The sequence below is a fragment of the Neopsephotus bourkii genome, unplaced genomic scaffold (genome assembly GCF_033783945.1).
Source record: "Neopsephotus bourkii isolate Nb327-2 ecotype Australia unplaced genomic scaffold, CSIRO-AGI_Nbou_v1 NB_1792, whole genome shotgun sequence".
Taxonomy (NCBI): Eukaryota; Metazoa; Chordata; class Aves; order Psittaciformes; family Psittacidae; genus Neopsephotus; species Neopsephotus bourkii.
In genome coordinates this window covers 6,186,695-6,199,548 of record NW_026902266.1, presented here as the reverse complement: position 1 = coordinate 6,199,548, position 12,854 = coordinate 6,186,695, and the positions used below count along the sequence as shown (strand labels likewise).

The 12,854-nt window shown below is 42.0% G+C and overlaps 1 protein-coding gene across 1 annotated transcript; it reads right to left on the bottom strand.

Annotated features, from left to right (window-relative positions):
* Positions 1–223: 223 nt before the first annotated feature.
* Positions 224–12,123, bottom strand: MRPL23 (mitochondrial ribosomal protein L23). The gene is made up of 5 exons (XM_061342489.1): positions 12,028–12,123; positions 11,713–11,835; positions 10,839–10,921; positions 8,966–9,039; positions 224–571 (listed from the first exon to the last, which is right to left on the bottom strand). Exons 1-5 carry the CDS (start codon positions 12,054–12,056, stop codon positions 413–415), a joined length of 468 nt encoding a protein of 155 aa, XP_061198473.1. The 5' UTR covers positions 12,057–12,123; the 3' UTR covers positions 224–412.
* Between the last annotated feature and the right edge of the window lie 731 nt (positions 12,124–12,854).

The window sequence follows — 12,854 nt, the reverse complement described above, 5'->3', positions numbered from 1 at the left end:
TCTACACCTTCATGTCCACCTCTGCCTGACCTATACATTTTATCCATTCTACAGAATGCAACTACACTTACCCTGGGAAATTAAATGACTCCTACTCAAAACAACGCATAGAAGCAGGAACAAAGTAAGCAAAATGACGCTCTCATAGTCAGAAACAATAATGAGCAATTCCACATTTTAGAAATTGTCCACAAGTTCACAGGAAAGACCTGATGCAGTTAGATTTATTTTACCTTTTTATTTCTTTAGGGCCATTTTGTCATAGTCATGCACAAACAGCCAGGAAAAAAGACATGCTAGCAAGGGCTGCTCTAGAATAAACATTCAGTCATTACAAGAAGAGAAGAGTGCAAGTCTGCTGATTAAAATCCCTCTGAGCCTGAAGAAAGGCAGCTGGCTTGTTGCATCAAAGTCAAAACCAGTCAGGAACTCCACCTCGTCTGGGGTCACCTTCCTGCCTGTGCTTCTCTCTCTCCATATATTTATTCCTGAAGTCATCATGAGAGCGAGTTTCTGCATCTTCTTCTTTCTCTGGAAATAGGTTGGGAAACTGAAAGGTTTGTCCTTGGCCCTAAAGAGAAAACAAATGGTCAGAGAGACATTCCAGCCTTTCTGTGGTAGCTATGATGAATGTACTTGCAATGCAAGACCACCCTGAAGTTTCAACTAGTGCAAAATGGTACCTCCTAACCTCCCAAGACCTCTTTCTACCCCTCTCCCACAGACACACATATAACCCTCCACCTCCCCAAGCTATCTTTCAGCCTCTCCTCTTTGTGTGCTAGTTAAGACACTGACATCTTTTTTCTGTTTGTTTTACACATGAATGGTCAGGAGATGAACACCTCTTCAAAGACTTTCTACCAGCTCAAAGCTGTTGTATGAGTCATACAGTAAAAGCAAGATGAGCAATATAGGTGATTTTGTTAAAGTAACATCACCAGGGAAATACATGGTGGAGCAGGCATTCGTTATGTTAACACTCAGGGTATGAGCAGCAGTTACAGTTGTTTAGATCTAGGATAAGGATAAGAGAGAACAGTCCTAGCAGCTGTTACCGTAGGGTGTAATGTGGGAATACAGAATAACAGATATCAGAGGTCTCTTATCAACAGGAATAAAGATTATAGTGTAAAACAATTACAGTGGGAACAGTCTGTCTAATACATCACTAATGAGATTAAAGTGATTACATCTGCATCAGTCATTCTGCCTAACAGACAAGTAATTTTAGTGAAACATCATCAGATCTATGTCTCCTATTTGGAAAATAAACATTTGCTTGGTCTCTGTTTTTTATCTAACAGCAGGAAATCATTATTCTGTGGAAATGCGCTATCCCATTAACATTACCTATCTACTTTTTAGTAGTGTCTGCACTAAGCACAACTTCATTAAACTCCGCAATAACAGTCCTTCCATTCTGTATGGGTCTTTGCATAAAACTTACAACTGATAATTCATAAGTCTAAAATTACTCTCCAAAACACTTACAAACATTACCATACATTAACTTTTTTGGCAGAATACCGCATACAGAAATCTTAAAAAAAAGCATTTAACTGCTTCAGATGAAAACAGCTGGGGGTTTGGTTTTTTGTCGGTTTTGTTTTGTTTTTCAGATCAGCCATTCCTTACATTTGTGCAATAAATGCAATCAAACATGAGGCCCAGCTATGAAGCAGTTCCACAAAGGACATGAAAGGAGCCTTCCATAACACAGCTACCTATATATTTTGATCATAAATGTGACATAATTAAATCCAAAAATACCCCCCCTCACCATGTCCCTGACCCAGCTGAATGTGCGCTATGTTTCATTTAGCCAAATACACGCAACCTGGTAATTTACAGGTGTGAAAGAATTTAAACCTCAAGCATACACTTTGGAAACAAAAAAAAAAAAAAAAAAAAAAATAAAAAATGAATTATCCCAGTTGAGCTTATCCAGACTGGAATCTAGGAAATACCAACTCATACCCAGAAATGCTCCGGTTGTTTTCGTAGTGCATACTTCTTGGGGGTTTCCTCAGAGCCTGACCATACTACAAAAACAACAAGGGAGCTGCTGTATACATTGCTCTTTCCTTGATTCTAGCCTGGATAAGATCAACTGGAACAAATCAAGGTTTTCCTTTCCATGGTGTACACTCTGAGGTTTCAACTCTTTTGTACCTTTAAATTACCAACAGGTATGCTTATATTAGCTCTCCTATGGCAATTGAAGTTTAGTTCCATTTCGAGGCACAGAAACTGACCTTATCAATGTCCTTGAGCAATCCCAAAGCCATAGCCTACTGAAATTCTTCCTGTACCAGGATCAGCAGCAAGTACCCTTGAGGCCAAGCGCTGCCCAAGATTTTAGCACACTGAGGCATTTGGAAAAGAATTTGTTTATATTATAAAAAAATACTGTGTTTTAACTGCACTGTGAGTGGGTCACTCAGCCCTGTGGTACTTACAGGACAGACAGGGCTGATTCTAAGGACTTGTCTGCCCTGGAGAGGAATCCATTTTAGTTGAGTAAGTCAGAAAACAATTCAGGCTAACATGGTAGGCATACCACCTACACTGAAAACTTGAGAACTATTTATGTTGGTAACAGCGTAGTAAGGGACTGTTCTTGTTATGCAGCACTTCCATTCTGGTATGCTTTCAGGACCAATGCACTTCCCTTATTGGAGAATGAAGGAAAGCTGTCCCTAAAGCATACTAACAACATCCATCGTAATTCACTAAGCATTGCAAAACAGTTATTATTTTTAAAAGGGGGGGGGGGGGGGGAGAAGGCAAAACAATAAAAAAAGGTATGCACAGAGGCTTTAGCAAACCCAGACAAACCTCTCAGCTGTTTATCAAAGTGCTCACACTTCCCATATCAAGGCTGGTGAAAGTCAAATATTGAGCTGAAAATGTCAATCTGTATCTGGAGTCTTTTAATAAATCAAAATCAGCATAGACAAGTTGGCTCTTTCCAGCTCTTGTTTTGTGAAGAAATTCTGATTTTGGCTGGCAGCCAGACACAACTCAAAACAGCCAAAACATTACACCCTGAGAACTGAAGGTTGATAAATCTTAAGTAACAATACTATGCAGTAATACTGCACTGTAAGACTCTGGAGTGATGAAAGCTGTATGAAAAATAGCTGTTGTGCATGCTCAGTAGCTGATTTTCAGAAGAAGCCTGGATCTTGGGTATTTCAAAATTTCAAAAATACCAAAAGGCATCAACTTACATAAAGGACTCTGAGTCTGTCCAAGCATATTACATTCAGTGCATTTTCCACATGATGCCAGAGGCTACTGAGGTTCAAGCTCATGTGCCGTCTTCTCAAAAAATGCCTACGAAAAGAATGGAGGGATTGCCACTCCTTTACTTAGTGCTTTTTCTTACACATCTTCTAGGTAAACAGCAACCATTTGACAACCATGATAAATGCATCCTCAGAATGAAATCCTAACTGAAATAAACAACTTTCTACCAAGTTCATCAGGGTTTTATCTGTTTTGCAGACTGCTAGAACATGAAATGCTGCCATATTCTACCAGAAAGCAAAATTCTGGCTTATTCATAAACCTTGGATTTGTTCACTGTTTTACCTTTTGTAAGCCATTTAACCAAGATCACCCTTTTAATTACTGAATTACTAAAATTCACATAAATTGAAATAAGCTCTAGAAAGGCTAGGGTTTAGTTCTCCCTTAGAGCCTCTGCCAGCATAATCACCTTAGTTAGAAGCACACAGAAAGTGGGAGAAAATATTAGTATCTTTCTACCTGACATAGCTGTGCTAAAAGAAAATCCTGTAAAAAAAGACAAACACTGGCAAAAAAATCATTTTGCTCAGATAATTTAGTCTGTCTTGGAACTGCATGATGCATTGCCAGCAAAAGACCTTTCTCATCAATGTGAGGTGATACCGTGCTACACGGGAATTTGTCAGGATAAGCTCTACCACCACTGTTCTTCGATCTAAGTGAGCCCTCGCAATGTTAAAAAGAAGAAAAGTAAAAACCAACCAAAGCAAGTCAGAGAGATTATATTGAAACACCTAAAAAATAAAGGCAATGTAATGATTCTACACATTGCTATTCTCAGTGTAGAGTCTTTCCAGAAACTTCCATTTTCCCTACAAATTCTAATGTTATGTACAAGTGAGATCTGTGGTCTAATGCTTAGGTAACAGAACTTCTACTCCTGAACAACTTTAATCCTCACTTCAGCATTACCCAACTGTAAAACTGATTTATACACAAGGCCTTAGGAGGATTCACATGTTAAATTCTAACAGCTTTTAAGATAAAAAGTGACCTAAGCATTAAACATGTATTTTCCTCTTAGATTTCAAGCCTCTGTCACTAGAAAGAGTAAAACCACACCTTGTTCTCTGACTTCCTAGAGAGAGTTATCACATGGAGTGGTACAAATTGCCTTCATTCATTTTAATGAGAGGTTAAGTGACCATAATTAGGCCTATGTAGTCAAGTGGTAGCCTTCCCACTGCTGAGCCTCAGGTCAGTAAATTGCTGGAAGGATTACCCAGCACAAACTCACTTGTACTTCTCTGACCTTTGCTTCCCTTGGAAAGTTTAGGGATGGAAGGTCAGCACAGATATTATTCTGTAGGAATGATGCAGCAAATGCTGATCATGTAAACAACTGCAAGATCTTCTGCTTACTTAGATAACTGAAGTACTTACTACTGTCCTTCAGAATTAGGAGAAGCAATGTTTATAGTATTGTTAACAAAAAATGCTGGACTCCCAACAGCACCGGATTCAGTCCAGCAGCTGCAGCAAATACAGCTAAATTTAATAATTCAGTGCATTTGAACAATTCTCCTGCTGTTGCAGTGGTAACATCTGATATTAAAATATGCCGCAAACAGCACTGAAAGCAACTTCAAAATCCACACAGGAATGGGACAGTGTATGGAGCAACCAAGTCTACTCTGAATTCACTACATGTCAAAAGAAAATCACATCTGATGTGCAAACAGGTAACTACTATGAATGTACTGGATACTCTACACAGGGTTTGAGAAGAAAGCATTTACAAAAATTTTCACACCAGTGCCATCATTCATGCAGCTAAATAGGTGTTAGTCCCAATGTTGACAAGGTCAGACTCCCTTTTACAGCCATCTCCATTAGATTTCTCAAAACAAGTTTAATTAAAAATAGGCCTGGATTCCAGAGGCTTGCCTACAGTTGTGCTCCCACGGGTGCTAAAACCTGTTGAGCTAAACCAGCAAGAACACTGAAGGAGAAGGAGGAGAGGGGATGTTGTTGTTTTTTAATTTCCCTGATGTTAATGCAACTGTAAAGTTTCCCATTGGTTTTCTTTGCTCCTTTTTTCTTTAAATAACATTAGGATAATTGTAACTGTATTGGAGTCAGGAGAAAGGCTGGAAGTTGCTGTTATTACATTCATTTCATCTACTCTGAAAAGATATATAGCTTTGTTTTTAATTAAAAAAAAAGATAACAATGTAAAAAAGTAGCATGATACACAAAGCTGTAAGTCTCCAAAACTTAAACCTTTCTCACTAAATTCTAAAAGGGGAAAAAAGGCAGAGAGGCTCTGGAATAGCAAGATATTGTTGATCCACAGCCTTCTACGATTGGAGGTATTTTTTTAGTATGAAAATATTATGCTTGGACAGACCACATATTTGTCCAGTTACTGACTGAGAATAAAGTAAACAGTTCTGAATCTCCAAGAAATAGTATTTGGAAAAGAAAGGACAACAATTCTTACATGTGGAACAGCTGGGGCACTGATCTGACACCTAAGGGTATGTTGACTATGACTTCATACACCTTCCACCTTTGAGACACTGGCAGTAAATGAATGGATATGTACACTGCACTGGAACACATAAGGTGATGTTTTATAAAGCAGGGAAGCAAAACTGGAGAATATACTCAATTTCATTCAGGTAAACCTCACAACAGCTGCTACCAAGTCACACTGGGAAGAGCAATACTTCCACCTAGTGGGCAATACAAAGATCAACTCAAGACCTTCCAAAAACCTCCTTATTTTTCCAGTCATAAGCAGTTTTAACTTGAAATTGGATTCATGAAAGAAAACACAGCTGGTAAAAATGGTAGGAAAGCCCAGCTACTCTGACTCACGACAGATGCAAACTAATTCTCATGAAAATAAGGATTTTACAGTGGTTACCAAAGACTTTCCTAAATTAGGCAGATACTCATAATGGACTGCATGGGGCCTGTTACAGTCTAAATCACACCATGAATGAGAATGAAAGCAAAGCCTTCAATTTCAGAAATTACACTGGGTTTCTGGCCTCACCCAGTGTTTAAAGCTGGTGTGAACATAGAACTGGGAGCTCATTGTCTGAGAGAGAGGCAGTGATGAAAAGCAAAGAACAAAAGCAGAAAGGGGTGGGGAGGGAAGACACACACAAACCTAAATATTAAAGGAATTACAGGCACCACCAACAACAGGAAAAAAGAGAGCAAAGAGACCAGGAATGAGGTGAGGGGGAAATGCACAGACCACCGTTAAATGACACAAGTTTAGTAAATGGTCATGATTTAGAATCATAGAATCATAGAACAGTTAGGGCTGGAAAGGACATTAAGATCATCAAGTTCCAACCCCCCTGCCATGGGCAGGGACACCTCACACTAAACCATGCCACCCAAGGCTCTGTTCAACCTGGCCTTGAACACTGCCAGGAATGGAGCATTCACAGATTCCCTGCGCAATGCATTCCAGTGTCTCACCACCCTAACAGTAAAGAATTTCTTCCTTATATCCAATCTAAACTTCCCTTGTTTAAGTTTGAACTCATTACCCCTTGTCCTGTCACTACAGTCCTAATGAACAGTCCATCCCCAGCATCCCTATAGCCCCTCTTCAGGTACTGGAAGGCTGCTATGAGGTCTCCCCACAGCCTTCTCCAGGCTGAACAGCCTCAACTTTGTCAGCCTGTCTTCATACGGGAGGTGCTCCAGTCCCCTGATCATCCTCATGGCCTTCCTCTGGACTTGTTCCAACAGTTTCATGTCCTCCTTATGCTGAGGACACCAGAATTGTATACACTACCCCAGGTGAGGTCTTATGAGAGCAGAGGGGCAGGATAACCTCCTTCAACCTGCTGGTCACGCTGCTTTTGATGCAGCCCCAGGATACGGCTGGCTTTCTGTGCTGCTCATCACTTGCAATGAGATACACCAAAAGGTGGTCCCTTGATCCCATTAGTAAGGAAGATGGAAAACATGCCATGTCAACTTATGCTGACACTATATTACAGAGCAATGAAGTAAAGGGACATTTGCTGTCTTGTATACCAAAAGTAGTCCTCAGCCACAGTACCACAGTGCTCTGTGTGTTGCCCAGCAGGCAAAATGAGAGGCTGGAGGAAGACCAGTTACTGCTGTGTGACTGCTTCCAGTACGAAGCTAGTTTGTGTAATTCTCCACTCCACTGTGGAGCTACCTTTAAGGTAATGGCAACTATTCTAGGATCAGAGGTTTGACGTAAAGGTACTGTGAATGGCTTGCTCCACAGTGCAGGTGCATTTTGCTTCCCCCTCTTTCCCCATGAGTATCTTTGTGTTGCAGACTACCTCTTTAACTCAGCAGACAAAAGACACATGAGTGAATAAAAGCAAAAAAGTCACTAGCAAAAGGCCAAGGGAATGGAAAGTGCCTGCATCCACCTACTAATGACACTTAAAGAAAGCCACTTTTAAGATGCAACATCACTCCTGGCATACAATTCTTCAGCTGTGTTCTCAATGAATCTTTCATACATGATCTTTGGCAGACAAAAACTTAGCATAGACAATCTAGGCGGGAGAATTTTCCCATCAAAACAGAATCTTCCTTGAAAAACAAATGTGCTTTTTAGCCATCATAATGCAAAATCCTCAGAGAGATGAGGTTGCCTTTAACATCAGCACAGAAAAATGAAGCTTAGTCCTTACCTAAATACAACACTGTTACTTTCTATTAATATTTTACTTTATACTGTTATTTTAAAGGAAAGAGCTGTCTAGAATAACACACTCTTCTCACTTCTGTTTTCACTCCCATTCTCAAAAGGGGCTTAGAGAAAAAACTTCTAAGCACATTTAAACTTTAAAAAATCATTAAGTCATCAGAATTCCCACTGTCCGTGCCTCTTTAGTTTAAGCCCAAGTTCGTATGAAGTCTTATGCAGTCTTTAATATTACAGTGTTCTCCCCATATTGAATCCTTGTCCCAGGATGGAGTAACACTGAGGTCATATTGTCAACAGCAATTTTGAGCTTATGGTTTTACGACCATAAATAGCATTCCTTTAATGTAATTTTGGTATGTGAAGGGGGTTTCTGTCAGTGGTTGAATTTCTTTTTCACATAGAAACAGGTAAGCCCAAGAGAAGTCTAAGCTATAATATGCTCCTGTTATGAAAGAAACTTGTAAGAACATGAAGCTCCTTTTCCACTGGGCAACCAACATACGTTTCAGAACCCGGTTTAGCCACAATGCATGCTTGTTAAACATGACTAAGAGCTCTCCAAGGAATATGCCTTAGTCTTCTCTGAAATCCAAAAGCTTTAATAAGAGTTCCCTACCCTTACAATATATTCTTTCACTTACTGGATGTTTCAGCAATCAACCACACAAGTCGTGAACCTTCCAGCACACAGAGTACAGGGTCAGCATGAAACTCACTGGCAAAGCAGCACTATATGACATCAGACCATAACTTACACACAGACCTCAGACAAATACAGGACTTGAAAACTAACCATTTGTTTGAATTTGATTTTTAGACTAAATCATTTAAAAGTATTTATACATTCTGGAACATATTAAAGAAAATGTCATTATTAGAGGACTGGCAGAAATATTCAGCCAGACAATTCACTCAATATTACTTCCAGATTAGCTAGATAACAGTCCCTTCCCTTTTTCCCCACAAGCATTCCTGTTAACTCACCAGCTGTACATAGGCGACCTTATAATCTGGCTTCTTCACTCTTTGATTCTTGTGATTTCTCCTGTTATTGGCACCTGCAGAAATTAAGAGAATCCCACCTTTTACTTCCCTGGATTTCCAAGTTTCCCAAAGCTAGGCCAAGCTGAAGGGAGAACTTCACTAGTTCTGATTTACTGTTAAGAGGAATACTCTTTCTTCAGTACCAGCACAGCAACACATTTACTAAAGTGTGGCATCACCAGTTACACAAAGTCTGCAAAGAAGCAAGGAGTTAAATCTTCTGCTCTCTGAGTAGGGGGCCTGGAGGGATAAACAGTCCTTGTAACATGAACAGCTTCATGAAAACAAGCAGGAAATGACCACTAAACAGCTTCAAACTTGTCAGCTTTTACAACTCAGCTGATGAGCTGGATCTACTGTTTGTAGACCAGGAAATGACACTCCACATCCAAACAAACCAAGGCATTTCAACCTTCTGCAAGTATGCTGGTCACAGCCAAGTGGGAAGCTAACTTACTCTCTGCATGTTAGGCAGAGATTAAAGCTCTCAAATTATTAGACATTTTAACCACCTTTCATTTTTTATCCCTGAATATGTACGTTCTACAATCACTTCCATTAGCAGTGTCAGATGAAACTGATGTAAGAAACATGTTGTAACATGAATATTTTCCAATGCTGTTTAGACCTTTGTGTTTGTTATTTAAGACTTTACTTAATCCTGGTGGTTTGTTTTTTTCCACAGAAGCATATTACAGATAATCTGTTTTCTTTTTCTCCTTCTGTATGTTCCAGGTTCTACAATCTTAAAGCTTCTTCTTTCATTCTCCATTTTTCACTATTACAGTTTTTTTTCCTATCCCTTTCTTAACATCATCCCTACTCTCACCGTTATAAAACATCAACCCTTTGCTAGTCACTGCATGAAAAAAAAACAAAAACCCAGCCATCAAAGATGTCCTCACCAACAAGTCACTCTCCATTTGATTCCCAGACTGCCTGGTGATCAAAATGTAAAAAAACCCATGAAAAGTATATTCCTGACTTTGCATAGCATACAAACTGCAGTCAGAGAAGCTCTGGAGATGGAAGCATTCATATGTAAAAATGACATTACATAAATTTAGCTTATTTCAGTTAAGAGTTAGATCCCTCTCCTCCAAGTCCGAATTCACCATAACTTAAACTAGGAGTATTCTTTCTTTTTCTCTTGGGCTGGTTTTGCTGTGTTTGGTTTTGTTGTGGGTTTGTTTCGGTTGGGCTTTTTTGTAGGAGTGGCACAGGGCAACACCATAAGTGGATGCATACAGGTCTGTAGTAGAAATGTGACAAGTGATGAAAAACTGGAAGTTTTTCAAGATGTTTTTATGACAGCATCTACTGGTCTAACAGAATATTTTTCTTTGCTCTACAAACTGCCTTTTGTTAGACCATAACACCTTCTCTGTGTGCATGCCAGGTAATCTCAACTCAGTTTGGGGGTCCTTTTTGAGGCTATGGCTGAAATTTAATTACTGATTTTAAAGACACATGAAGCAGTTCCTTCTGAAGTGAGACACCCTGGTCTTCAAGGAGAAACAGTACCAACTACAAAAGCATACAGCACAAGCTGGTTAAGTGCCAAGATGAACAAGTTTTTTAAAACTCAGATTATTTTTAACTAAACTTATGTCATAATCTAATCAAAGCATTCAAGTATGGAGTGGTGCACTTTCATTCAAATGGAGACATAAAAAATTATACTGATGGATGTCACCAGCTAAGCACCTGGAACCAGAGTTTGCTGAGATCTAATGGATCTTCGGATAGTAAAAGTGTTCTGGCTGTGCAGAGATGTTGTGGTCATCCCTTTGCATCACTCAACTGCACTTACCATACTGTATCCTGGTCCTCACAGCAGCTACTGGCACATTGTATATTTTTTCAAGGTAATTCTTGACATCTATTCTCGTCATTCTAGGCAATGCAAAAATATGTTGGGAAAAGAAAGATGGAAAAGTATAAATATTTAAATAAAATACAACAGAGGCATAGTATTTACAGAGTGGTTAATACTCAGGAATAAATACATCTTCTACTTTTAAGAAAGGTAGCTCCAGTGCACAAAAGTATAAACTCAGCATAGATCGCACACTGCTACAGCAATTCATTATCCATAAAATGTAACAATAACAAATATTTTATCCTTTCCAGCCTCAACAGTCAAAATCCCAGATATAGTCCTTGTTCAGCAATAATAGGTAGCCTTTCTCACTGTCTGACCCTAGAACCCTTTCTAATCTTCTGAACAGCAGTTTCCAATCTTTCCAAGACCTGCCACAGGCCTGTGGATTTTAGTGTGTGCAACCAGAGTGGTCAGGCTGAAAAAGTACTCAGAAATACCTGGACATCACCTTGTTTCCTATGGATCCTCTTATAAACACTTCCTTCTTCCTACGCCCACCCCTGGGAAGGCTGAGCCCCATTAACTCTGAGGAAGAGGAGCACACCAAAGCTCATAGTTAAAACAGTAAATCCAGGCTCTCTAAAAGTTCTCTCTGAAACAGAAGACCCTTCCCCAGGCCCAAAGGGCGCTATGTGGCACCTCATCTTCCCACCCCTATTAAGACAAGCTGCAGCCCAAAGGGCAGTGTGCCGTGACGGGCGGCACTGCGGGGAAGGTGTGTGTTCCTCTGTACCCGAGGGGCAGCCCTAAACCCTTTCCGCGGCAAGAACAGCGCCATACGGTGCCCGGTCCCCGCACTCACTCCATGGAGATGCGGAACTGGACAGTGTCCTCGGGCTGAGGCACGCCGGGCCGCACCGCCTGCATGAAGAAGTTGGGCCGGAAGATCCGAAGCTGCGGGCCCCCCAGCTGGAACAGCGGGTACCTACGGCGACACGACTCCAGTGACCGACCGACCTACCGACCGGCACCCCTTGCAGCCGCGCCGGCCCGGCCTCCCCCCCACCACAGCCCACCCCGGCCTCCCACCACCACAGCACAGCACAGCACGGCCCGGCCCGGCCCGGCCTCCCACCACCACAGCACGGCCCGGCGCGGCCCGGCCAGCTCTGCTCACACGGCCCTCTTGGCTCCTATCTTTGCCATGGCTGAAGCTCGGCCCGATAGCGGTGCGGCGCCAGAGAGGCTCCCGGCGGAGAGGAGACGGCAGCTCTCGCCCCCTGCTGGACCGGAGGAGCGCGGTGGGGGAGCCTGACGCGATCATGGCGGCCCCGTCCTCCCAGGTGCCCCGCACGAAGATAGCTCGACCGGACCGCCGGCCCTTGGGCCCACTCGAGAGGGCAGAGGAGGACCCCTCAGAGGAGCCGCAAGGGCGGGGAGGTGGGAGGTTAGCACCTGCACAGCAGTGCCCATGTGGGACTCGGCAACCGTGGCTGCGTTTCTGGAGGTTTTTTGCTCGTGTGAGACCCCAGCAGGGGTGATGCGGCCAGCTCGGGAGTCCCCAGCACAGAACAAGCATGGGCCTGTCAGAGGAGGGCCACGGAAATAGTGGGAGGGCTGGGATGCCTCTTCTGCAAGGGAAGGCAGAGCTGGTGCTGGTCAGCATGGGTAAGGCGCTGGGGAGACCTGATGACGGCCTGGAGGGGGCTTAACCAGAGAGAGGCTTTTTACCAGGGGCTGTCGTGACAGGACAGGGGGCAGCGATTTTGAAATGAGAGGAGGTTTAGGTCAGAAACAAGGAAATGACTTTTCGCGATGGAGGGGGTGGTCAGGGAAGCTGTGGATGTCCCATCACACTGGAAGTGTTGAAGGCCAGGCTGGCTGCAGCTTTGAATAACCTGGTCTAGTGGAAGGTGTCATAGAATCATAAAATCAACTAGGTTGGAAAAGACCTTTAAGATCATCAAGTCCAGCTGTTCCCCAGCACTGCCGAGGCCACCACTA